Here is a 25558-nt window from a genome sequence, read left to right on the forward strand (position 1 = left end):
AGGAGGCAAGAGCAGCAAAGAGTCTGTTATGGACTCATCACTATTCTCCCACCTCATATCCTCCCTGTGCCTCTTGAGGACATGAGGAGGAGGAGTTTGGAATGAAGTAGTGAAGTTCAACTTTGGGAAAAAGAGGAGAGAAAAAGCGATCTTTAAATATTGTCTTTTTTTCTCACTATCCACATCTAATTTATTGTTGATACCTTGGACTAATTCTCTCAAGTTCAGCCTGTTTTTCTTTTAATATTAATTGGTAGGTTATCTCCTGTGCCTGTCTCATTCTCTCCCCCTGTCCTGTTGAGAAGCAGGAGTGAAAGCAAGGCTGTGTAGGTATCTGCCTGCAGGCCAAGATTAATCCACCATAGGTATAAAATCCAAATAAAGTTACCTTGAATACCAGGAGCACCAATATTTTTGAACACATTGTCAACATGTAGATAGAAAGATTCTGTGAAGTGTCAGTAGCCTAAGAATATATGTATAGTATGTGCAGTACAGGAAGAATATCACTAAAAGTACCCACCTTTGGTTAACAATACCATAGAAGATGTGAAGACAAAGTTTCTCTTGCAAAGATCTGCATCTCCAAAAGACCAGAACAGCCCTCACATATGGAAGACTAAATTTTTCTCCCTCTACCACCTAAGCTCTACAGACGATATCTCTAATTTTTTTTACCCATGTTGCTGTCATAGCTCCTGAGTGTAACACCTATGAGAGCAAGAAAGACAGTGAGCTCAAACCAAACACAGTGTCCTTCACTATATATAGACATACATTGATAAAATATATTTAAGAAAAAATTATTAATAAAAGCTTTTTCCTTTTTAATTATCTATTTTCACACAATTTTAACCCAAGAAAGAAGTTGCAATCAGAGCCTTGAAATAGGAGAGTATTTGATCTTTCAGTTCATTTGACACATATGTAATATCTTACCGCATTTTCAAGTTGCAGAGGGATCAAGGTGTCTCATTACATAAGGGCATTTTGATGTTCTCAAATGGTGCTGTAAGGTGTAACATTTCAATACTTGTGCACTTTTAACTCACATTTATTTAAGCCTTGCTAATGGAATTAGAGAGTTATGATGTTTCCTGACAGTAGGTATATTGTCCTGTAGATTTTTGCAGAACTTCCATTATCATTAAAGGGAGTTACACACTAGAGTACCAATGTCTATTAATACGAATGGCATCTTCCACAAACAGTCTTCTAAACAGCAATTTGGGTGTCCTAAAGCTCTGTAGTCATTCAAGAGAAATGACTCTGATGTCAACACTTTAGCAGCACAGAAACATCCATTCCTCTATAAGCACTCACAAGAGACTCTCAAGCAAGACTTTTTTTTCGTTTTAGTTAGTGGAAATGTCTTCTATTCTTGAGCCTATTAACTTGTAACAATAGAAATAATAGGAGCTGAGACAGGTGTAGAAAGTTTAATTCTGCTCTTTCTTGTGAGATTCAAATTTAAAAAGGGAGTTCAAAATTCATGATAAAAAAGGTTATTAAAATTCATGAATGCCAGTATAATATAATTTTGATCTGCACAGTTTTTCAGGGATTGTTGTCAGTTTCTATTCCACTGTTAGCCATCATTAACAGCAAATATGACAGATACACTAATGAAATCGATTTGGTCATGTTATCAATTTAATTCAAAAACGTAACCCCATTTTATTACCTTGTAAGTTATAAAGGCTTATAGGCTAATGTCATCTGTCACTGTAAGAGTTCTCTGCTGTACTTCTTAATAAATAAATGCATGTTTATTTTATTTTTTTATATTTTGAATTAATTACTTCAGTAATGCTGTTTTAGCTCATGGTAGGACTGAAATATTGGTCAATGCACTCTAGTAAGGGAAACCTTTCAGTGAAATGAATATAGCAAGAGAATATAGCCTTGGAATCTTGCTACAGCTGGGTGATAGATCACTATGCAGCAATATTCCATGCAGCCGACTTAATGTCTACGGAATTAATACATTCCTCACGCCCCTATAAGAGGTGTGCCTTGTTGTGAGGAAGTTTTTCATGTACAGTGAAAGCAGGACTGTCCTCAAAAACATACTTCTCTCATTAATAACATTAGAAGGTTCATCAAGTTACTCCTCCTTGTAGATGGCAGTATTTCTTTTGAGCATTGTTTATCTAATGAAGCCACTTTACAGCTTTTATACTGTGTTTGGAAAAGTAACAAAGTTAGCTGTCATTATGACAGGTGTCACCAGATGACATCATCAGGCACAGACTTCTGAATTATTTCACAGAGCAACTAAATGTTTAAACTTTGGAAACTTCTCGATTATGAATATAAGCTTAGGCATTATCTTAAAAATTTGAATGAGCAGCAATATTTTTACTTTGGGTTTAGACAGTTTTCACGTGTTCCTGGTTTGGAAGAAGCTCTACAGCAACACATATAAGTTCCTGGAGAAGCCTCCATTTCAAGAACAATATGTGGCCATTTGCTCTTCTTAAGAACAGTCTGTGTCATTTTCGGGGGTGTAAGTTTCTTGGGCACAGTGAGGTCCTTGTTATTTACTTAGCTAGAATGTCTGCCCCTCCAGAGCTCACCCTCATTTGATTTGTCTTGCATGAGCTGAAAGTTACTTTATCACTCTCATGTTGCTCTCTTCAATATTCTGAGAAGAAACAAATCTGTCTGTGGAAAAAAACAAGTACTGCATGGCTTCATTGAGGTAGAAATTGTCAGTTGTGTTAAATTAAACATAATTATCTTCATGCATCAATATACTTTTCTGTTTGTTAATAGCACGTCATTTAGGCTTAAATGTTTTAAAGTTGCAGTCCATGTTGAATTTCTGCTCTGGAGGCTACTTAAGTACATCTTTGTAGTGGTAAAGGGAAAGTGTAGACAGAAGGAGCCACAATAATTTTCATCCATCCGTGTGGAGATTGCCTGCATATACAGGAAGAAATATAGGACTCTTGGGCTTGCTTTAGTCATTGTGAGGGGAAGGACCTCTTTTCTGCCCCTGGGGCTCTGTGAGCTGTTTTATTCAATGTGTTTGTACATTAACAGCCAGGCTGTTAATGTACAAACACATTAACAAACACATCAGGCTTCTACTACCCACTTTTTGTTCGCACCTTCACAAGGCAGTAAAAAATTCTGTTTGACAGCTGATGTCACCCTTTCCTGTCATTATAGCTTCTGCCTGAGGTGGGTGAGATATATTGTTAGGCCGTGTGAGAACCCATACTAAACCACCTGTCTCTTCTTGGACAAACAGAAATGCATACATCAGCTTCTTCCAGTGCAGTGAAGGAGGACAGACACTTGCTCACAGTGCTTTATACAATGGTTTTGAGGTAGTGCTCAAGCTCCTTAGATAACGTAAACTGCTCTCTGCACATGCTAACATTGTTCCTTCTGTTATATCAGACCCTGCACTCCTGACATTAATACCTTTGGATTGTTTACTCTTAAACAAATATATTTGCAGAAATTTTCTTTTCTCATTCTAGATTTGGTGTGGCTTTTGTTTGTTTATTTTCTTTTTTACATTAACAGTCCTTATGTGTTTTTGGTTTTTTTACTGTAGCTGTTCTTTGCATGCTATTTATTGATACTTTTAGGGTTTTTTTAATATGTTAATCAACTGTTCATTTGCACAGGTCTTTTTGCATCACTGCAGCACAATATAGTGTTTTAGTGTCACTTTCACTAGCTTGATATTGGCAATATCAAACCTAGAAAATTGTGGGCATGGTCTGTCCAAGCCAGGTGTGGAGGACATCAGTGACATGAGCATATTGTGCTTTGTGACTACAGATATGCATTGTAAGGGTCCTCCAATGGCTTGCTGAAGTCGGAAAAGGCATAACTAATGTAGGATTACCATATGAAACCAGTGACTTGACCTGGGGACTGTGTAGCTTGAAGCCAACATTAGTATCTATTTCAAGAGCAGAAGTCCTTTTCCATGTATTTCCAAAAATTTGACATAGTCAAAGCCACAGTTACCTTGATGGTGTAAGAAATTATAAATTGACACTCTCGATTGTCAATTTTCCATTTTCTGCTAATATTTGGTCATCCATTTTGTCTCTGCATATATTCATATGCCTCCCATATCTTCACTAATCTGTGTACTTTACTGATATTAACAAACTGTGCAATCTCAGTATTCTTATTTCATTCATAGTCAAAAGCAGTATAGGAACTTGTGTCGATCCTCCCACAGAATGGCTCATTATTAGTCACTATCTATTCTGGCTTATTGTCATTTCCACTTTTAGTTTAGTTTCCATTTTTTAGTTTATTTTTAATCAGTGACAGAATTACCTTTTATATATTACCCATGGGTCTCTAAGTTTAATGGGATTTATATCTCAAAAGAAGACAACCACATTATCAGTAAAATTCTCATCTCTGCAGCTAAAATAATGTTTCCTTTCTTATTTCCCAGTTTCAAATAATACTCCTTTTGACTCCCCTAGCATGTACTGAATACTAAAAAGCATTTATTAAACACGAAACACTCTGAAATGAAGAATTTTATTTTTCTCTGGTCTTGGTTGTTTTTTTCTTCAGTTTCTTGATCTCCTTTCTCTACTCAAGCCCCAGCCTGAAAGCAGAAGTAGAATATAATGATTGCTGTCCATCTTTATTTGTTTAAGCCTAGTATGAGAAATTCATTACTTCAATGGAAGATCAATTCTGTGATGTCAGAAAAAAATAGTCAAGCCATTCTTGTCTCTGTTTGTTACTCATGTATATGTGATTCTTGGTATGCATCATACAAAGATGTTTAAAAGGAAAATTCTTATGTATTTTTTTTAATTGGAAAAGATACCGCATATATGTAGGTTTATGTGATGAAAGAACTGGTTCTGGGTGTGGTTTTCTTTTTCTCCCCTGATTAAGTATAATAAATATTAAAAAAAAATTAGTTGTTTTTTTGTTGTTGTTTTAGTTTTAATTTATTTATTATTTCTTTCCACTAGTTCAGTTGCCCAGGCATTCAGTGCTATGATGTTTCTGTCAACCAGTCACTTGCCACCTTCTAGTTCAGCTGTTCCTCACAGCTATAGAGGCTTTTCAGACACAGTGTTGAATTCTTTATTTTCTTCTGTAAACTCTAATTAGTAATCAGGATTGTGATGAGTAGGCTATATGAGATAGTAACTGCCTTGGTTAAAGATTTATGCAACAGCACATGGGTACAATTTCAGTAAACAAGTGAATGATTGAGAATACCACATAAAACCTGAACTGCTGCTAAGAAGAAATGAATTGGCAAAAAAAAAAAAAAGGCTAAAAGCATAGTTATGAAATTGGTGAATGATGTGTCACATTCATTGCCATAGTGTGCTAATGTTTGCTCCATTTGATATCCCAGATATTAAAAGCAGCACTTAAAAGTGTCCTTGCCTGGGCTAACAGAAAGCTAAGTAGAGGCTTTTTTCAAAAAATTTTTAAAGGTTTACTGCATTTTTGGAGGTTGTATTTGTTAGTCTATTATGTGTTTTTATGTATTATTCTGTTCCTTTTCAAAAGTGTTTTGAAAAAGTTACTTGTGTGCAAGCTGAGAAATGACGGATATTTAATAGCATTCAAATAAGACATTACCCTTTGTGTTTCAAATTCTGCTTTGGAAGAGGCACATAAAATACTTTCAGAAACAAACAATTTTTTTTATGTAACTTAATTTTGTAAAATTAAAGTTCACAATATTCTGAAAACATATTGTTCCTGAGAGAGAAACATTTCACCACTGCTCTTAGAGTAGTAATTCACAGTGACAAAGGCAGCCAGTATATTTTGTTTGTTTAAAACTATACATTCTGGGGGAGGACGGAAAAGCACAAAACACATTTTAAGTGCCTTGAAGTGTCTGCTGTACACAAGAGACCCAGAAACCAAAATGCATCTCTGAAGAGTCATCAGAGTCTTTTTTCTTTGATAGTTCTTATCCAGAGTAGACCTTATAACCATGTACATCTACCCTTTTTTTGAGTATTTAAAGTAATTAGAAAACAAAGACAAAAGATTTCATATTCAGAACTGATTGGACTGTATGATTTTAGATGTAAATATTTCAGACGTCCATTCTTAGATCCTCGTGTTCTTAGAGGATCCATTTTCCAGAAAATAAATGACCTTAATATGATCTGTAACTGAGCACACCAAAATGAAAGTACCCAAGACATGAAAATGGAAGGGTTAAACTTCAAAGCACAGTTCATGTTCTCAATTTCCAATTCCATCTTTCTCTCTGTGTTCCCACCTTACTTATCATCTGATGAAATTCCTTTGGTGATGTCATGCTCAGGGAACAAGTCTCACTTATAAAAGGATTTTCTTTATTTTTCATAATTTAGCTGAACCAACACAAAACTGAATACTGTAAAGCAACAAAAATGATGTAACATCTTTCATTTTTTCTGTGTTTACTAAATAAGGCTACGAAGCTCCTTTTAAAATAAATCAAAACAGAGAGTTGGTAGAGTGAGGGATCTGGCTCTTGAGGTCTACATGTACAGTAAATGTATTTACCATCATTTATTGCATGACATTTTAAACCTGACATTGGTCATTCATAGTGCAGTCAGTCCATAACACTTTACAAGTGACTGGGCTTTAATTGCTACTTTGATACTGGTCAAAATCCTATGATTAAATAAGAATTTTGTATATATTTCTTTTACTTGAAGACAAAATGATCCATAGTTTGTGTTTTCCTGCAACCTCTGCATTATATAAGCCTCAGTGTTTGAGTAGGCTTTAAAAAAATTCTTTCATCAACTTTTAATTTTTGTACCTTTCATCTATGGTCACTTGAATAATCTCTATATACTTTTCTTTAGTAGAATAGAACTAGCATAACACTAAAAGTTAATTGGAGTATTAGGTAGTATACTTGAAACCATAATACATTTGCCAGGAAGAAATTAAGCTCCCTTGTTGATTGTATCATACCAATATGTACCAAAATTATATGCCAAAAGGTACAGTAAAAGGAACAAGGTTTTGTTTCTGTTTTATCATAATTTCTCCCTTGTCTATGCTGTCTTTTCTAAATTTTCACTAACCAATAATGCTGAAAAGGTGGGCTTTTTTAACAATGAGGTAAAACACTGAAAATGGGATCAAGGAACAGGCTTCAAACTGACCCTTACATAAAAGTAGGGAAGAGAAGGAAGGAAGGAAGGAAGGAAGGAAGGAAGGAAGGAAGGAAGGAAGGAAGGAAGGAAGGAAGGAAGGAAGGAAGGAAGGAAGGAAGGAAGGAAGGAAGGAAGGAAGGAAGGAAGGAAGGAAGGAAGGAAGGAAGGAAGGAAGGAAGGAAGGAAGGAAGGAAGGAAGGAAGGAAGGAAGGAAGGAAGGAAGGAAGGAAGGAAAACCTTGCTATGAAGAGCAATGAGTAAAATATTTTACACTCTATTTTTATCAGTACATAAAGACAAAAATTAAAAATAAAATAAAAATAAAAAATGCCTTCCAACAGTGCAATGGTTGAATGCATTTATGTAATATAAACAACATTATTCTTTGCTTTTTCTACACAGTCCTCTCTGGTCATGCTTTACATCCAGAATGTCCCAATGGAAGAAAGCAAACGACACCGGTCACTTCAGAGACAACTGAAGTAATAAAACACAACTTAACTCTGAACCACTTTTCATGACTGTCAGAGTTATCACGTTAATTGTTAAATAGGATTTTCTACAAATATACAACATATAAAAACTGTTAAATATATAACTTTAGGCTTTTCAAAATACATTTAATGATCTCTTTCAAACAAGTGTTACTTTTGTTTTCTCTTTAATTTGCTTTCTGGTGCTAAATGGTGTATCAGATGAGACATAGGCCACAGATGACCAAACATGCTCTTTGCAAATACTGTATTATCCAACTTTAACTATCAAAAATGGAACTGTAGAAGAGGCATGTTTAACTGGTTAAAACGGAAAATGATTTTAGTACGAGAAAGTCAATCTAAGTACAGAGGAATAAAGGTGCCGTGTAGACAGTTTCTGTTTTCTTTTTGTCCATGTTTTTCAAACATAGGTCATTTTCTCTCAGTGCTCCATTACATTCTCTTGAACATGGCATTTCAAGAGCAGGTCTCTGAGTTAGTTTTTACTTCAGCTTTCCATAAAGACTTCTGCTGGACAACATTTCAGCTTTGTGAAAGCTGGAATAATGTCTTTGTGGAGATCTCCTTCAATTTAATGACATAACTCTATTAAGAGTAAGATTGTGTCCACTTTAAAATAGATTTTGCTCTTTGGTCTATTGTAAATACTGAAAGTATAAGAAAATAAAAGCAATTCAGACAGTTTAGGGCACAAGAAGAGTTTCTCTTTTGCACCTCAGTGTCCTCCCATAGGCAAAACAGTCTTCTCTAAGGCTGATTGGGATGATACTCTTCATTGTAGCAGACTCTTCGGATTGAAACATGTAGGTAACAGCAAGTCCAGCAGTGGTGTGTAACGCAGATGAAACGTTAACCATGAACTTTTTTGTATTGCTAATGCCCAAGCATATCTCTTTTTCTATATTCCTTAGTCCAGTGATCCTTAGAATGGTAGAACAAACTTTAGCTCATAATGCAGAGGAATTATGCTGTCATTTATGAGATACAGAGAAACAGACAGTTGAGCTGATGACATATAACAGATGATGATCAACAGCAGTGAAACTTGACTAAGTTAAGTAGCTCACAGAGAGCCTAAACCACTCCTACGAGGATTCTGTGTTGCTGCATTTGTCAGGAGACCTGTAAATCAATAAGAACAAACGAGTCAGTGTTTTAATTTACAATTCTGCTTATCTTTGCTGTCCATTATCATAAAATACACTGTACTGAGATTTTTCAAGGAGACAGTTAATGAATTAGAAGATATTTATTTTGCACAGCATTTTCCCTGAGAAAAAAACATATGAAAAAGCCTATATTATATTATAAAAATATTATGCTTTAATGATTATTTCTAATAAATGATAAATTACATTAACATCAATGCCATCTAATTTCTCCTAAGCTTCATGCACATTCTCTCTCATAAAAATCACAGAATGTTCTTCTACACACATTAAAGTTACAACTAACAATGTCAAATATACATGGTGATTAAGATTGCTTTTAATTTTTATGTTTAGGATGTAATGAAAAATGGACTTGAAAGCCATGACCATATATTAAAAATGCAAAGATGTTTGTACTGGAGGCTTTTCTGCAGTTAATTTTCCAAAGAGCACTAGAATGTGCCTAATTTAATCAATACTGCCCTCTAGCGATGCTATTACAAGTGCAAATTAATGTAAATAATGGCTATTAATAGTCAATTTAATCACATAATTGTTTTAGTTATGCACCAGGGGAAAAAAAAAAAAACAAAACTAAAAAAAACTAAACAAAACACAAGACAATAAAAATGGGCAAAGTACTGCCCAATGAACCTGTTGCAAAGAAAATTGAATGGAAGCAGTATTTTGAAAGAAAAACAGAACTAAAATTCACACTATTAAAGAAATCAAGAGTACTGGAAGACAGCACAAACACAAATGAGAAAATAATGGCTTATTTATACAAAAAAGAGCCAGCTACTCATGCTCACACAAAATATGTGTTTAGAAATGGTTTTAAAATTCCACAGATTCTGTGTACATCAAAATGTTGTGGGATGTATTAAGCAAGCATGATTGTTACAAAGTGCTGTTTGAATTTTCATACACTATCTTCTGCTTTGGCATTGTTCTGTCTCCGAGTAGTCAGAACTGTTATTACTGATGGAAATACCATGCAAAACTCCATAAAATACTGAACAGTGAATGTAAAAGAGCAAAACAAATAAGAAAATCCAATTCAATTGGTTTAAGCCATATATTAAATATTGCATTTTTAACCTAATCTTCAGAGCAGTACATGAAAGAAAAATCTGCCTCCAAATCAATTTAGTGACAGCTTGAAACATATGGATTTCTATATATATGCATGTAGAAAGAAAGAAAGAGAGAGAGAGAGAGGCAGATAGACAGATGAATTCTTTCCTTACAAGGCATAAACTGTATGTCATAGATTTCTGCTTTTGTCCTCTCACCTTTTCCAGGAAAAAACACCCCGGAAATCTTGAAAACAGCCTTTCCTTTTCGGACTAGTGATCAGATCTCCAAACCACATGGCCTCAGACAGGCTGAAGGCAAAAAACCTGGTTGATTATTGTGATATATTCCCCTTCTTAAATATACTTTCAGCAAGAGAAATAATGTTTTGATTCTATTAATTACCCTCTTTCCCCTTTAAACTCTTTCTTGACCTTCCTGCTATGCCCCCTATTTTTCTTCCCATTAGAAAAGAACACAACTTTTAAGGTAGTAATACTTTTTAGGTTGAAAGACACAAAGAAAACAATTTATGGTTTATTAAGTCTGAAAGTAATCTGCTATGTGTTAAGAATTAGCTTGACATAGCTCCATCTTTCTTTTGTTATGCCAGAGTGGCCCACAGCTGAAAGCAACAGCGTAAACTGCTGATGGACTGCATGTTCAGTGTTTTCATAGTGTACTTCTCTACAATATTGGTCCCAGGAAGAAGAGAGAATTCAGGTACAACAACATACATTCAGAGATAACCTGCTGCTTTGTCATTTTATGGGGATAAAAGCTTCCTTCCTCTCTTGCTATCCCTGTCTCCACCTTAAACACCCCTGCTGCATGAATATGGTATTAACACTTTAAAAGAAGACAAGAAGAGGGGAGAAAATTATGCACTTTAAAAGTGCTGAGGAAGGGCATAAAGCAGGCTTGAAATAAAGTGATGACTGGAAGAAGAACAGATTCGAGAACAGGAGGTGAATTTACAACTTTGGACAATGACAGGAGAAAATTAAATGAAAGGGGGAAAAACACATAGATTAGCCATGGAAGTATAAACATCACTTATTAATGAAGGCATGGAAAAGAAGTAAGATAGGTAATAAGAATAACAGATAAAAAGGGGAGAGAAGATAAGAGAGAGCATGATGAGTCCAGAGAAGAGGAAGAGAATGCACACCTACCCTCCCACCTCCTGTTTTTTCCCTTTCGTTCCTCATTACAGGTAAATTAATCACTCCCCAGAAAACAAGTCAAATAAGAGAAAAGAGGGACTCCTAAAAAAAAATAAAAAGGACTCATTTACTATTTATAGTAATAGTTCAATCCATGGAACAGAATCATAGAATTAGTTAGGTTGAAAAATACTTTTAAGACCATCAAGTCCACCCCAACACTTCCAAGTCCACCACTAAACCATGTCCATATGAGGCGACATATACGCATCTTTTAAGTAATTCCAGGGATGGTGATTCAATCACTTCCCTTTGTAGCCTCTTCCAAGTCTTGACAAGCCTTTTAGTGAAGAAATTTTGACTAATATCCAATATAAACCTCCCCAGTGCAACTTGAGGGCGATATCACTCATTCTGTCACTTGTTACTTGGGAAAACGAACTGAGCCCCTTCTGGCTACAACCTCCTTTTGAAGCGATAAGGTCTCTCCTGACCCTCCTTTTCTCCAGGCTAAACAACCTCAGCTCCCTTAGCCACTCCTCAAAAATCTTGTGCTCCAGAATCTTCCCCAGCTTTGCTGCCCTTCTCTGGAAATGCTTCTGTACTTCAGTGTCTTTCTTGTAAGTGAGAGGCCCAAAACTGAACACAGGATTTGAGGTGTGGCCTCACTAGGGCCGAGTACAGGAGAAAATCACTACCCAGTCCTGCTGCCCATACTATTGTGGATACAAGCCAGGATTCCACTGGCTTTTCTGGCTGTCTGGGCACAGATGTCTCATGTTCAGCTGCTGCTGACCAGCACTCTCAGGTCCTTTTCCTTTTCTCCATCCACTCTTCCCCAGCCCTGTAGCACTGCATGGGGTTGTTGTGACCCGAGTGCAGGACTCACCACTTCACCCTGTAGGACCTCCTATAGCTGTCCTCCACCCACCCTGTCCAGAGCCCTCTGCAGAGTCTTTCTACCCTCCAGCAGATAAACACTTCCATCCAACTTGGTCATATGTGAACTGACTGAGGGTGCACTTAATGCCCTTGTTCAGATCATTGATTAAGATATTAAGCAGAACTGGCCCCAATACTGAGCCCTGGGGAACAACACTAGTGACTGTCTGCTAGCCAGATTTAATTCTTTTCACCACCACTCTCTAGGCTCAGTCATCCAGCATTTTTTTTTATCCAGTGATGGGTGCCCCTATCAAAGCATCCAATTTCACCAAGAGAGTGCTGTGGAAAACAGTATCAAAGGCTTTACCAAAGTTCTGGTAGACAAAATCAGCAGCCTTTCCCTCATTCACTGAGTAGGTAGCCTTGGCATCAGATGAAGTTGGTCCAGCAGGTCAATGCCTTTCATAAACCCATTTTGGCTGGGCCTGATCCCCTGTGCATGGGCCACAGGATGACACTCAAGATGATCTGCTCCACGGCCTTCCCTGTCACCAAAGTCAGGCTGAAAGATCTGTAATCCTAACCTACTCTGTGGAAGCCCAAGGTGGCAGTTCTGCTGACTTCCTTCTTTACTTCTCTAAGAATTGAAAATGTGAATTGAAACTCATGAGAAGTACCACTTCTCTAACAGGCAAGTTTAGGGTAAAATGGTTGCTCTTGATGGCTGTTTGGCAGCAATTTTTAGGATATTAATTAGGTCATCAGATTGCAATAATAATTATAAATTAAATAACTACTTACATAAAACTGCTTCAAATTTATTTTTGCATTGTTTTTGTTCTTTTTTCCCTTCACTTAGAAAATTTGTAGAAGCATCAAATCAGAGAAAGGCTGCATAACTATCACACAGAATAACATTTTTTCTGTTCATACACAGAACTCATGTCATTTCTAGGTACATACATGTCTGTATGTCCCTGACTTCAGTGAAGTCAAAATTTCTTCTCAGTTCTTCAGATAGCAGGTTCTGCTTCCTTTGGAAGGAGCCAAATATTTGGGCTGTAAGTCTGAGTTTCTTCAAATTTGAGATACTGAGCAGGAATCTAGTACCAGAAATTAAAATACTACTGTATGTTTTCTGACTGTTTACATGGTGGAAGTCCAAGCCCCCGTATGTTCCACAGGAATCTGCTCAAGAGGAAAACAAATTTTCCTGCTAATAATCCAAAACATAAGAAGCAATACAGTTCACATGACCATATACATCTTGCTGTTCTTGGGTGGCTTGAATATGTCCTGAGAGCAATTATAACACAATCCATTTGATTTGTTTTACTCTGGAGGGAGTAGAATAAGGGCCAGTCTAGCCCCAGCTGTGCCCTAATGGCACATAATGCATTTTATTTCTTCATTTTTATGGTCAAAACAAAGAAAAAAAAGTTATGCCAGTAACCTTGAGAGGATAAAAATGTATGACGCTTTGCTGACTTACACAGGCTTTCCACCAAAAGAAACCCCCACAAAATCCTCTCTTTCAGTGTAGTATCTAGGATTTAACTGAGTGACAAAAATGTTTGACTTTCTCATCACAACCAGAAGTTTGAGCCAGGCTTACTGCAAGTGGGAAATATTTTCAGTTAGGATTGAGTTTCAAGTATGTTTTGACCTTTTACTTTATATGGAATCCACATAAATACCAACAATTTCATGTCAAGACTGATAAAACTTTAGAAGTTTCATGGTTTTCACTCTGTGTTTTTAGAATAGAGTTCACTAAAGTTGGTGGTTTTGTTGCTAGAGTAGCCAAGTGCTCTTACAAGTCTACCTATTGCAGTCACATTGGCACGCTTTTATGACAATTCTACCTATCATGTTTCCAGAACTGATTTCTGGAAATTTTCTGGATACCTACAAAGTAATTGGTCATATCAACGATGTCTCAGTGTTGCTTAAAAGCTGAACTACTTGTCTAAATTGTGTGTTTTACACTTTCAACTACAGTCTTATGCCTCTGTGAGTTAGCATTCTATACAGCATTCATCAGTGCAAACGGCTTTTTTTTGTTTGGGTTCTTTTTACACAAAGAAAATTCACAGAGATGGATTCAGGTTAAACCAGTCTCTAACTCACAAATCTGCTCATAATAGAAACAGTTCTAAACCTTTTACCAACTGACTGCAAGTCAGATAAACAGCATGTCTTTCCCCTCTGCTTCTTTGGCTCTCAGTTCTAGGTCCCTAAACATATATGATGCAGAAAGAAAGATGTAAAAGCATTAAAATGCCCTAGGAAAACCTTACACTGCTTTGCAAGATACCTCCTGCTTTGTGGGAATAAAAATGTAAATTTCTGGTGATGATTCAAGGAGTAGCAATGACCTGTTTCATTTATGTGAACTCCCATAGTCACTCCTGAAAATTTGTTTTGTTTCCCTCCTTTCCTCTCCTTTTCTCCATGCTGTTCATATATGCAAACTGAATTACTTAGTCTTCATAAAAAAAATAAAATTAATCTAACTGTAAAGTATCTGCAGCTATTAGGAATAAGAAAAAGAAACATGAAAGCTACGCTACTTAATGTTGCATTCTGTCTCACTGAGCTAGCCACAGGAAGAAAAATTTCAGAGTTCAAACCACACTACCTACAGAACTAGGAGTTATAAGATTGAATAAATTTAGTGTCTGTGCTTCGGGGTCAATATTTATAAAAAAAAAGAAGTCTAATTTATTAGGTAGTGTATATGCAGGTATATTTTCCTGTGCTGCACTCCAACAAAGTAGTATTCCTGAGTTACACATAGCAGAATCCTATTATCAGGAACTTTCAAAGAGAACATGACTTTTCTTTTAACACCCATTGTTTGTTTCTTTTCACTTCCACTGTTCAAACCTGACACAGAAAGAAGTGTTTATTCCAAATCTGAGACTCTTTGCATAAGATATTTCTCCCAATAACTATTTTAATATCAGTCTGTCTCAAAAAAACCCAAAAAGTCTCATTTCCCCTTAAGTAACAATTCTAGTCCTATCTTCTCAACTTCTCCTGACCATCTGCCAGGACTATCATGATGATCATTAGTTTCCTTTTATGTTAAAACCCTTTTTGTCTCATATTACCTTTTTTTAATTTACAAGATCTTGGAATACACTGGGTCACATCATACACTCTTTTCTTCTTTTGAATTGCCTATTACTTCATAAGCAATAGCAGTGAACAAGTGGGACTGTTGTTGTAATTAGATAATCCTTACAATGAATGAAAATGTTAGAAACACATGTTTCACCCAGCTGAAATATATTTGAACCTGGGTTATGTAGGTAACCCTTGTTTAAGAACTCAGCCTCCAGCATGTATAATAACACAAGCTTACTCTGTGGCACCTGAGCATATGCTCAGGAAAAGCAATGGAGGTGGCAGAATCACAGACTCATTTGGGTTGGTAAAAGCCTTGAAGGTCATCGGCTCCAATCTTTGATCATCACCTTGTCAACTAGACTATGGCACTAAGTACCATGTGCAGTTTTTTCTCAAATACCTCCAGGGATGGTGACTCCGCCACCTCCCTGCACAACCTGTTCCAATGCTTGACACCCCTTCTGTGAACAAACTCCTCCTGGCTCCAAACCTGAGACTCACCTGGTGCAGCTTGAGGCTGTGTCCTCTCCTGTCACTAGTTGCTTGAGAGAGTGATCCCAAACTTTCTACAGCCTTCTTTCAGGTACTTTTAGAGAGCAATAAAGTCACCCCTGAGCCTCCTTTTCTCCAGGCTAAACAACCCCCAGCTCCCTCAGCTGCTCCTTACCAGGAGCTCCTTGTGCTCCAAACCCTTCACCAGCTCCATGCTTGTCTCTCAACTCACTCCAGCACCTCAATGTCTTTCTTGCAGTGAGTGGCCCAGAACTGAACACAGGATTCAGGGTATGGCTCACCAGTGCTGAGTACAGGAGGAAAGTCACTGCCCTGGTCTTGCTGGCCACATTATTATTGATCCAGACCAGGATGACATTGGCCTTTTTGGCCACATGGGCACACTGCTGGCTTATGTTCAGCTAGCCGTGGACTCACACCCCAGGTCAACATTGGTCCAGAAGAGAAAGACAGCAGCAAGAATATCTGTCTTCAGAATATTCAAAGCCCTTGGATACAAAAGTGTTCATGGGTGATTTTTGCTCAAAGTAGCATTTGAAACTGTTGTGGATAACAAAAGAGCAAGGCAGGTCTCATTTTGTCCCCTGTGAAAGTTTAAAATCAGCTCCTTCAAGCAACATGGATGGAAAGAGGGTGAAGAGGATCACATATCTTATAAGGCACAACAATGCAAAGCAGTGTGTTTTCATCATCTCATGTGCTGGTTAAATACTAAACACCCTTAAAATAACTCCAGCTAAAGAACTTGAGCAAGTAACTCAATTTTATCTGATTTCTTTCTGCTCTTTTAAATTGCTTAGAGGTGTGCACATATATGCAGGTTAATAGCAGATAAAACTAAGGAAGATTTGTAACTGGTGTGGAATTGTAAACTTGAAAAATTACTACTTCTCTGTCACACTTTTACTCTTCAAATAAAAAGCAACTGCAATATTAGCATGACTGAAAGTGTCTAAGAATAGCCACGGGCTTTTCTCAGGATACTGAAAAAATTACCTGAATTATTTTATATTTATATGTATATTTATAACAATTTTTGACACTTTTCTCTAAGATAGGAGACAGGTTCAGGTTAAGTCACCAATGCATCTATGAATTTCTTTTTTTTATTTAAACGCAATAACTTAATTTTTACTGAATTCTGACTGTTCATACCTATGTACCTATATTCAAAGCATACTCTTTGTTGACTAACAAATCTTAACAAAGTTATAAGCTTAATTACATTAAATCTTGTGGAAAAAAGTGACTTAAATATTTCTGTGTGCTAATAAATCTATTAAATACAATGATCTTCCATAAAATAATACTTTTACTGAAACAATAGAAGAGTATTTTACTAAGAGGGTGATGTGACTTTTAATTATAAAGTTTAAAAAAAATCTTGTCTATAGTAAAATTTACTAGTATACATCATGGAAAAAAAAGAAAAAAAATCCAAAAAAGGGTATCAGCCAGCACCAAAGTCCACAAACAAATAGAAGAATTAATTTTTATTTTCTAATTAAAAGGAGAGGATTGTTCAAGGACATCTGGGAGTACTATGTGATTGACAGGTGGTTGGGCTGAAGTAAGGTTAGTCTCATATCAGTAAAGACTAAGACTGATTGTAAAAATAGTTGAATAATGCATCAAAAATGCAACATCCTTTTAGAGGTAATATTTAGGATATTTTACCCATTAAAAGAGCTAATTCTGAGTTTAAAAGCATGAGCTTTAAACTGGAAGTTCGACTGCTAGTGAAGAAACTGCACAGTCAATGTTGACCAGTGAGATACTTTGTCTGCTTTTGTCTCCATTTGACAAATGATTGTTTAAGAAAGCAGTCATGTTTCACATCATTCCAGAAAGCAATGTAGAACTGTAAATGATTTCTGACAAGCAATCTTTATAAATATTTTGTGTATGGGAAATAAATTTTTGTCTTTGGAATTACTCTGCTTAGTCTTTGTCTAGGACTTGAGGTATAAAGTAGTAAGTGGACAACTATGGGGAATCAGAATAGAGGAGGAATATATATATGTCAGGTAAAAAGAATGAAGGAGGGTTTATATTCTCTCAGAGACATGTTTGAAAACAAAAGCAGGAACAGACACAACATTTTCTGTAGAAATAACACACGGACATTCACTGAAAGCAGAAAAGCAAGTGTGGTCTTCAACACAGCTCACATATAGGTAGATATGTAAACAGAAGAAACTCTATTACTGCTCTTAGTTCTTACATCCGATGTAAAGGGAAAATTCTCTGAAGGAAAAGTTTTCTAAAAGAGAATTGTTAGACAGTCCTCTAATATGTACATAGAAAATAAGATAAGCATACAATAGAATAAAATAGTTCCGATTTTTAAACCTTGATCCTATTCACTTTCAGTGCAAATCCAAAAAGTCCTGGACTAACAGATTGTTACCTCCTTGTTAACAGGTTTGTAAGATTTAGTTCCTGGCTCTAAAGATGATTTCCAAAATGAGTAAAATCTTTTCCTAAAACACTTCACCACAGAGACAGTGAGGTTCTTCAGGAAAGTGAAATGGATATTCTTCAAAAAGTCAATTATGATTTTGTATCAGATTAAAGCTAAGTTATCTAGAGATCCTTCAATCTGTCATTCAACCATAGACATTTAGGATGGACAGTGGGAAATGTAGTGACTTAACACAGTGTTTTCCTCACAATTTGAGGAGGGAGAGAATATTTCTTGACAGAGTAAGGGGGAAATTGACAGATGTAGGGCACTGCATGCAGCAACATATGCTGATCTTCTGTTTAATGACAATGTAGCCATACACCTTACAAACATTCCAGTTCTAGCGTTCTTCACTCTAAGAAATGTTTATGTTTGTTTTGTGATATATTCTTATAATCTCTGGTAAAATATCCTTTTGCACACCTATGCTCATCCTCCAGCTTTAAGTTGGGCATGACTATGGCAAAGAAGTGGGAAGAAAATGAGACAGGGAATTTAAGGATCATTATCCCAAAGTAGCCAATTAAAACTATTTGAATCCCCTAGAATAATGCATTTAGGCATAGCAGACACCTAAATGGATTATACTGTGTAGCATTCCGATTAACCGTGCAAATATATTCAAACTTGAAACAGGTTATGGATACAGTGTCTCAGAAACAACCAGTGTTTCAATGACTACTGAGGCAGCATGCACTGTGCAGCATATTGGATCGAAATTCTTTGGCAAGATCACCATCACTCTCTCTACTCTGTTTCTGTGCTATTTTGGCAGGTGGTTCTGTGGTGATCAGATTTCTGCAGTAGTCTGAAAACAAACAACAAAAGAGGAAAAATAAACTGTGGCAAACTTCAAGGAATTTTCTGTAATTTGCAATAAATTTATACAGACAAATGACAGAACTATATAAAAGCAGCTTCAATAGAACTTCCAGGAGATGAAATAAATCTTATCTTCTCCCAAAGATAGCAGCCTCACATGCCTCTCCTAGAAGGAGGATGAATTTCCTACATTATAAAGCCTTTCTCAACCAGATTTTAGAGATGCCTAATGCACTGTCTCTTCCACAACAGCCCTTAAGCTCCCCATTATTACAGTCTCCTTGGGTCAAATTCAGAGGTTATGAAACCTGAATGTAGGTATTATATGTGATGATTGTGATCTCAGTCAGGATCAACAAAATCTAGAGCTCAATTAAGCATAGATGCTTAGTGTCTGTCGGACATGCTTGGGTTGCTCTCCTTGTCTCCAGATTCTACTTCAAAAGCCCTTGTTGCACTCCTGAATATATCTTGGACTCCTGGAACACATAGGCTGCCCTGGACATATGAGGAAAGGGAACTGAATTCTGCCCTTACTCTCTTTTCACAAACAGGAAAGTTCCAAGCAGCTCCTGCCTGTGGCTCAGTGGGCCTCCTTTAGTCACGAGTGACCCACTGCACACGAATGAATGAATGCCCAAACCATGTCCTTGTGAGTGAGCGTTTCATCTGGGTTGAATGAGGCAGATGACAGGGAAGAAGAATAAGATACTGATAATGATCAGTTGCTGTGCTTAAGAAGCAAGTGATCATGGTTCAGTTAGTCCACATTAGGAGACAGACCATGAAACATATCTGTGAGTCCATCCTTAAGAAAGAAATGTCATTACTGTGATCCCACAGGATCAGGAGGATGGGATCACAGATAAATGTCTTATTACACTAAACACAAATATTATGAGAGCTGTCAGTTTCTTTCTTAAAAACATTTATCTGACCTTTGTTATCTTGCAAGCTTGTTTTCACTTTATAAAAATGACAAATAGTATTATCAGACCCTAAGACTATTTCAAAAGTGACTAAGATATTTGAGTGATACTTCTTGGTTAAATCAGAGTAAAATGCCTCTTCCGGTCATAGGTGTGGAACAGAAATTGTTGGTTCATAAAAAAGTTACTCAGATGAACTGCAATAAACCTAAGAGGGAAATAAGCTTCAGGTGAAGACAGAGCTCAAGCTATAGTATTGACAATGTCATTCGGAAATCCATTTTAATGGGTCACACTGTTCCTGTGCTGGTCATCACATCACACAGTACCATTTTGGTGTTCATAATCTAATGCAACAAACCAACTTCAGGAACTTACTTTTAATATGATATTTTATGCTCTAAGACTTTAGGCCTTTCATTATGGTAAGATTTTTGCTGCTGAGAATTCACAGATTTCTTCTTCTCATCATAGATTTTCTCAGATTTAAAAAAACATTGAAGAAATCTGAAAGAGTTCAGCTGCTGGCAGTATCAAGCCCTTGGTTCCTCTGGTATGTCTGGGTTTGTGAGGAGGAGGTTCTCAAGACAGAAGGAAGAGATATCACCATGTTTTAGCAGTTACAAGAAAGTACATCAAAGTTAACGGGATAGGTCCTAAAATATTAACTACAGTCCAGATGGCCTGTGTGGGTGAAACTTGAGAATGTTTAATGAGAAATCACACAAAACTCAGATGCTATAGAAACAAGAGACAAAACAGAAAAAGAGGAAAATGTATTACTGACTCTGCCAGACATGCTAGGCAACATTTCATAAATATCAGATGGAAGAAGTCATGATCAATCTTTCCATTGAGGTCAGAAATTACATGCCATATAGAACAGGACTGGTGCACAAATGACATTTTATGTTTTGAGTTTCTGCTGTCAGAAGGATACTTGTATATTCTCTTCATAATAGGTCTTAGGCTTGGGCTAAGAATTTCTTGGATGTCAGTGTATCAGGGTTAATTAGCAAGGAATAGTTTGTGTTTCTCTAACACTGGCCATTTTTCATTAATTAATCAGAAATGAAAAAAATCCTAATTTTTAAATTTTTTAATTTTTTTTTTCCCAAGTAGGAGAAGAAATCTGGTCTGTGTAGGAGACAATGTGGGTGTGTTCTACAGATTCTGCAAGATTCACAGGGACCACTGTGGGAATGACAACATGGGCAGGAAAGTACCATTGAAAGACAACCTTGCAAGGTAAAAGTATAAAGTTTGTCCCAGCTGTTTGTTACATCTGTTTGGAAAGCTTACCTACAATTCTTTTCTTTATGCAATTAATAACTCTGATCACAACATCTTTTATCACTCCTAGACTCAATAGGTATAAGAACAGTTAAAACTATTTTGAATAATTTTGCTTAAGAAAAGATATTTCGAAAAGTTAAACTTCCATTTTAAAGTTAAATAATTCATTTTTCATTTTGCATTCCAGAAGTAGTAACATGCAATAAGATATGCTATTATGAGTAAATGAATATATAATATTAATTTTAATATTTATTACTTAAATAATTAGCAACATTTGTTAGTAAGAATTTACTGGGATCTTATTTTCAGTGCCACAGTGTTACTGAGCTGTGCTGAAAAGTAGAGAAAGCTTCCAATGGAAAAATAAAAACCTGGGCTGCAAATATTATCCTAAAGACCTTTGGACATTTAAAAGCCATTTTGTTGGTCAACGAGACTTCCTGGAAAACAGGCATTTTGAGATGGCAATACAGTTTTTTAATATGTAGTTCAACTACCCTTTTTAGATTCCTTCATGTCAAATCCTCTAAAAATGTATAGCCTGATAATATTTAAAGAAAAAATACAATTGTCTTAATCATGTAAATGAAATTAAACCTTATCTTTTCTAAGGATCTATGTCTTTCTACTGCTGATGAGAAAGGCTAACAGCAACTTCCCTGAAGTAATGTAGGTGTTAAAAGCCTTATAAATAAAGATGAATCTGGATGTCACAAATTGCTTCTTTGATATTTTGAAAATCATGTTCCTTGTTTTCAGTTTGTTTTTGTTGTTTTTTATTTAAAAGAAAACAAAAAAAAAAAAAACCAAAAAACCCACAAAAAAAATCCCAACTGCACGCTATGCAATTTCTAAAGATAAGATGACATTTTCATCTTCCCAGCAAAAATTATTTCAAGCTAAGATATTAACAAGAAAACAGCTGCCTTTCTAATTAGTACATTTGATGCTTAGCTTCTTTTCATTACAGCACAGACAGGGAACACTTTGATCTAAATGTTTTAATCAGTTTTAAGTAGCATCAGATTCCAATAATTTAAAAATTATAGTATATATGTATATACCTATCTATGTATATGCATGTAAATGCCCATATATACATGCATATATATACACACATATTAGCACATATATAGATATATATACATATGCATATATTATAAATTTTAATGTACATCTAAAAATCAATTGGATTAATACATTCTCTTGTAAGACATCAGTAGGAATTCAGCACACTATAATTGCTATGGATTGGCCATATAACAATGTCACAAGTATAATGCAAATGAGAAACACTGATAGAACTGAAGTTCATTTTGGGTTCTGAAAGTAAAAATATTCTTTAAAAAAGTAAATAAACTTAAATCAAAAAAGAAGTGAAACTTCCAAGTTTTAACAAATATGATTAGTTGTTCATCTGACTGTATGTTGATTTAACATTTGGGAAAGAAAAATTTGAAATTATTCCTGAATCTCCTCCCTTTCCTTTTAAAAACTCCATTCCAGCATGCCATCTGACTAAAAGGTAGGGGTCAGAAGGGTTTACTTTTTTACTTTTTTACAATATATGCACTACCAAGTCTTTAAACTTACTCCCATAAAGTATGCTAAATTAACCAGTTGTACTTTTTCTTCATACAGACTTCAAAATGCGGAACAGCTATATCAATGTGTAATAGAAGACATTTTCACCATTATTTTCTATTCAAAGGTGCACTTAGGTTGATATTTGATTACACTAGCGTTCCTCTAAATAAATACCAGAGTATCTGCATATTCCCCCAATAAGTTCTGCCCCTGGGAATTTTCATTTAAAATCTGGCATGACTGTAAGTCAGAGCTCTGACATCTGGAACACTTTGGTCTACCTCCAAATGGAAAAAAAAAATTAAAAATCTATATTTGCCAGAGGTCATCTTTCTTAAAGATGGAACAACCAACCTTGGCCAAAAACATATAAACTGAAATTGAGCACCTTGCCATCAAAATTAACAGAGTGACTTGAAAATGATGTTATCATTCCTAGCAATGACACTGCTTTGCTCACTTTCAAGATATACAGTTGCCTGATAGGCCAAAATTTCACAAACAGTATTTGGACAAAATTGACATGAATTATAAGTAGACATAATTCAGAAGGTATAGATTCAGACCTTTATTAATATCAATGAAGAGAGAAATACATTTTCATTTAAAGCCTCATACATTGTTTAATCAGAAAGTAGTGCCAAGTTTCATCAAAAGCTGTCAATTGCCATTTGCTGTGCTAATTCAGGACATTCATGTACCTAAATACAAGTATAATTTTTTTTTTTGTTTTTCAGCAATCCTGCTGATTCTCCTGAGACCATTATAACTGGCTTATTTCCCAGATATCTCTGTAAAGGGTACTTGGCTCATAGAAAATATAACATATAGTGTCCTAAAGTGATAAGTGTGGCAGAACACTTCTGTCTGTCAAGTTTGTGAGTTAAGGGAAAGAAGTGTTCCAAGCTCAAGACACGAAAAGTAAACTGACTTGGCTAAGTCCTTAAAGCTTAAAAAAAAAAAAAAAAAAAAGCAACCTCCTTGGTCCTTTTGCCAAATAAATATAATTATTTATTGTTGATTAAATCCCTGCGTTTTATTATCTATAATATAATTTATAACTGGTCAACTGTATTAACAAAGACTGTAATTCTCACAATTCAGTTCCTAGTGCAAATAAGGCACAGAGTGTGATGTAATATCTAAAGCACTGTCTAACAGCCATACTTTACCTTAAACATAGCTCAAAACTACCACCCAGAAACTGGGAAGAAAGTTATTCACTGAGATTGTGAAGATAGGATAAGGTGTACATATCTGTAACACTTTCAGTAACAGAAGGAGATAAGGGGACTAAGGATATAATTAGCATATCAGTCTCTGAAAGCAATATGGCTGTTAGCACAGCAGAGTTATTAAATTTTATAACATCAGAGAAGCATTAGCTGAATTGTATGAATCTGCAGGTTCTGGTTACTGTCTCAAAGCACAGTGTCAACCTGTTCACAGATTGAGGTTTATTTTTAATCAGATGATGAGGAAAGAATTAGTCAAGTAGTTTTTTGGGTTTTTTCTTTCTACTTTTTTTTTCCCTAAGGAGTCATTCAAAAGACTGTCTTCTTTGCTAGGCTGCAGTTCCAAATTCTCCCCTGCTCCTTCCAATGTTCCTGGCTGCACTGTGGTACATCTACACAAGAAAGATTCAGTGTTCATTTTCTCCCTTACCTTATCTCTAGACTAGAGACAAAGCAGATTTCAATTCCTACAGTGAAAAGAGAACAGAACACAGGTTTCTTGCCTCATCAGTAATTATTTTCCATTAGGTCTAACCACTAAGTCTATGAGTTCAATTAATTAACCCCAGCATGCCATGTTGAGATGCCTCAGTGTATTGAGTGCTGATGGACCTGGTCAGGCTCCAGTGGTCATGGATACCTGCCTATATTTCTTCACCAGGTACTGTATCTCCTAGTAGAGAAGCTGTGGGAACTACCTTACATAGGAATAAATTGCAGCAGATGAGCCGCTTCCTTCAAAAAAATCAATTTTCTACAATCTTCTGCCTTACAGGTATTATGTGACAGAAGTCTGCACAGGGAGAAATAGAGCAGAATACCTGACTTCTGATAAATTGACTCAGTAGAAGTTTGGACAGCCTCAAACCTCAGAAGTTCCTGGAACTATTAGTCCCCAGGCAGCTAACTTGCAAAACAACACTCAAACTCCATGAAACCTCCGACAGATTGGGTCCTGGTTTTCACTTTGAGTTCTCTGTGGTATTGTTACAAAAACATGGCTGGTGCATTCTTCTCCTATTCCAGTTTTTGAGAAAAAGACTTTTGGATCCAGTGCTTTGTACAGAAGGCGAGAGTACCAATATGTACAGGATCAGTTCAGTATTAAGTGAGGGAACTTGCACTTAGTGGATGTTGAACACTCTTAACCTCAAGGAAGCAATAAATTGCTCCATTTTCCCACAGTAGCCAGACCTTGGGGTGCATGCAGAAGTGAAATTATATGCTTCTGAGCAACTCTATTGGGGAAAAAATATGTTGTTTATAAAATTACAAGGACAAAGATACTAGGCATACCAGGTGTATCGAACACCATCTTGGATTTAAGACTCATCAATAAAACAGGAGCAGCATGAACACAAATATATTGCACTAAAGTATTCAAGTAGAACATGACTCCATTCAAGAAAGCATATTTCCCTGTATGCTGTCTCTGATCATCTGTTTCTGTTTACATTTGTGCCTTAATCACCACACCAAATGTATTGACAATAATTTTTGAGCTCACCTTTTGACCTCGCTGTTAGAGAACACTCACTTCAGTATCAACCATGGGCAATATTCATGAAGAATTGTCAAAAAGAAGTCAGAGTGCATAAAGCTGAATGGGTTCTAGCCCCCATGGTCTTTAAATTGCTTTTGAAAGTGATCCTGGACATT

General features: G+C 36.0%; 1 protein-coding gene across 11 annotated transcripts in view; it reads right to left on the reverse strand.

The window, feature by feature from the left end:
• TAFA5 (TAFA chemokine like family member 5) overlaps window positions 1-25558 on the reverse strand; it is a 471130-nt gene that overhangs the window by 66845 nt on the left and 378727 nt on the right. For 4 of the 11 annotated variants that reach the window (XR_015804056.1, XR_015804060.1, XR_015804063.1 and 1 more), the window contains 3 exons: window positions 11037-11129; window positions 10080-10172; window positions 6315-8755 (listed from right to left, as the gene is read on the reverse strand). The exons of 1 other annotated variant lie outside the window; for it this stretch is intronic. Coding sequence is in view for 1 of the 10 variants with exons in the window: in XM_088165780.1 (XP_088021906.1) it covers window positions 8747-8755 (9 nt within the window). In the remaining 9 variants the exon portion in view is untranslated. Of the gene's footprint in view, window positions 1-6314; window positions 8756-10079; window positions 10173-11036; window positions 11130-25558 lie in introns of those variants that run through there. 6 more of the 11 variants (XR_015804057.1, XR_015804062.1, XR_015804059.1 and 3 more) reach the window with 3 other exon arrangements.

Source organism: Sturnus vulgaris, chromosome 5 (assembly GCF_052056855.1).
Source record: "Sturnus vulgaris isolate bStuVul1 chromosome 5, bStuVul1.hap1, whole genome shotgun sequence".
Lineage (NCBI taxonomy): Eukaryota > Metazoa > Chordata > Aves > Passeriformes > Sturnidae > Sturnus > Sturnus vulgaris.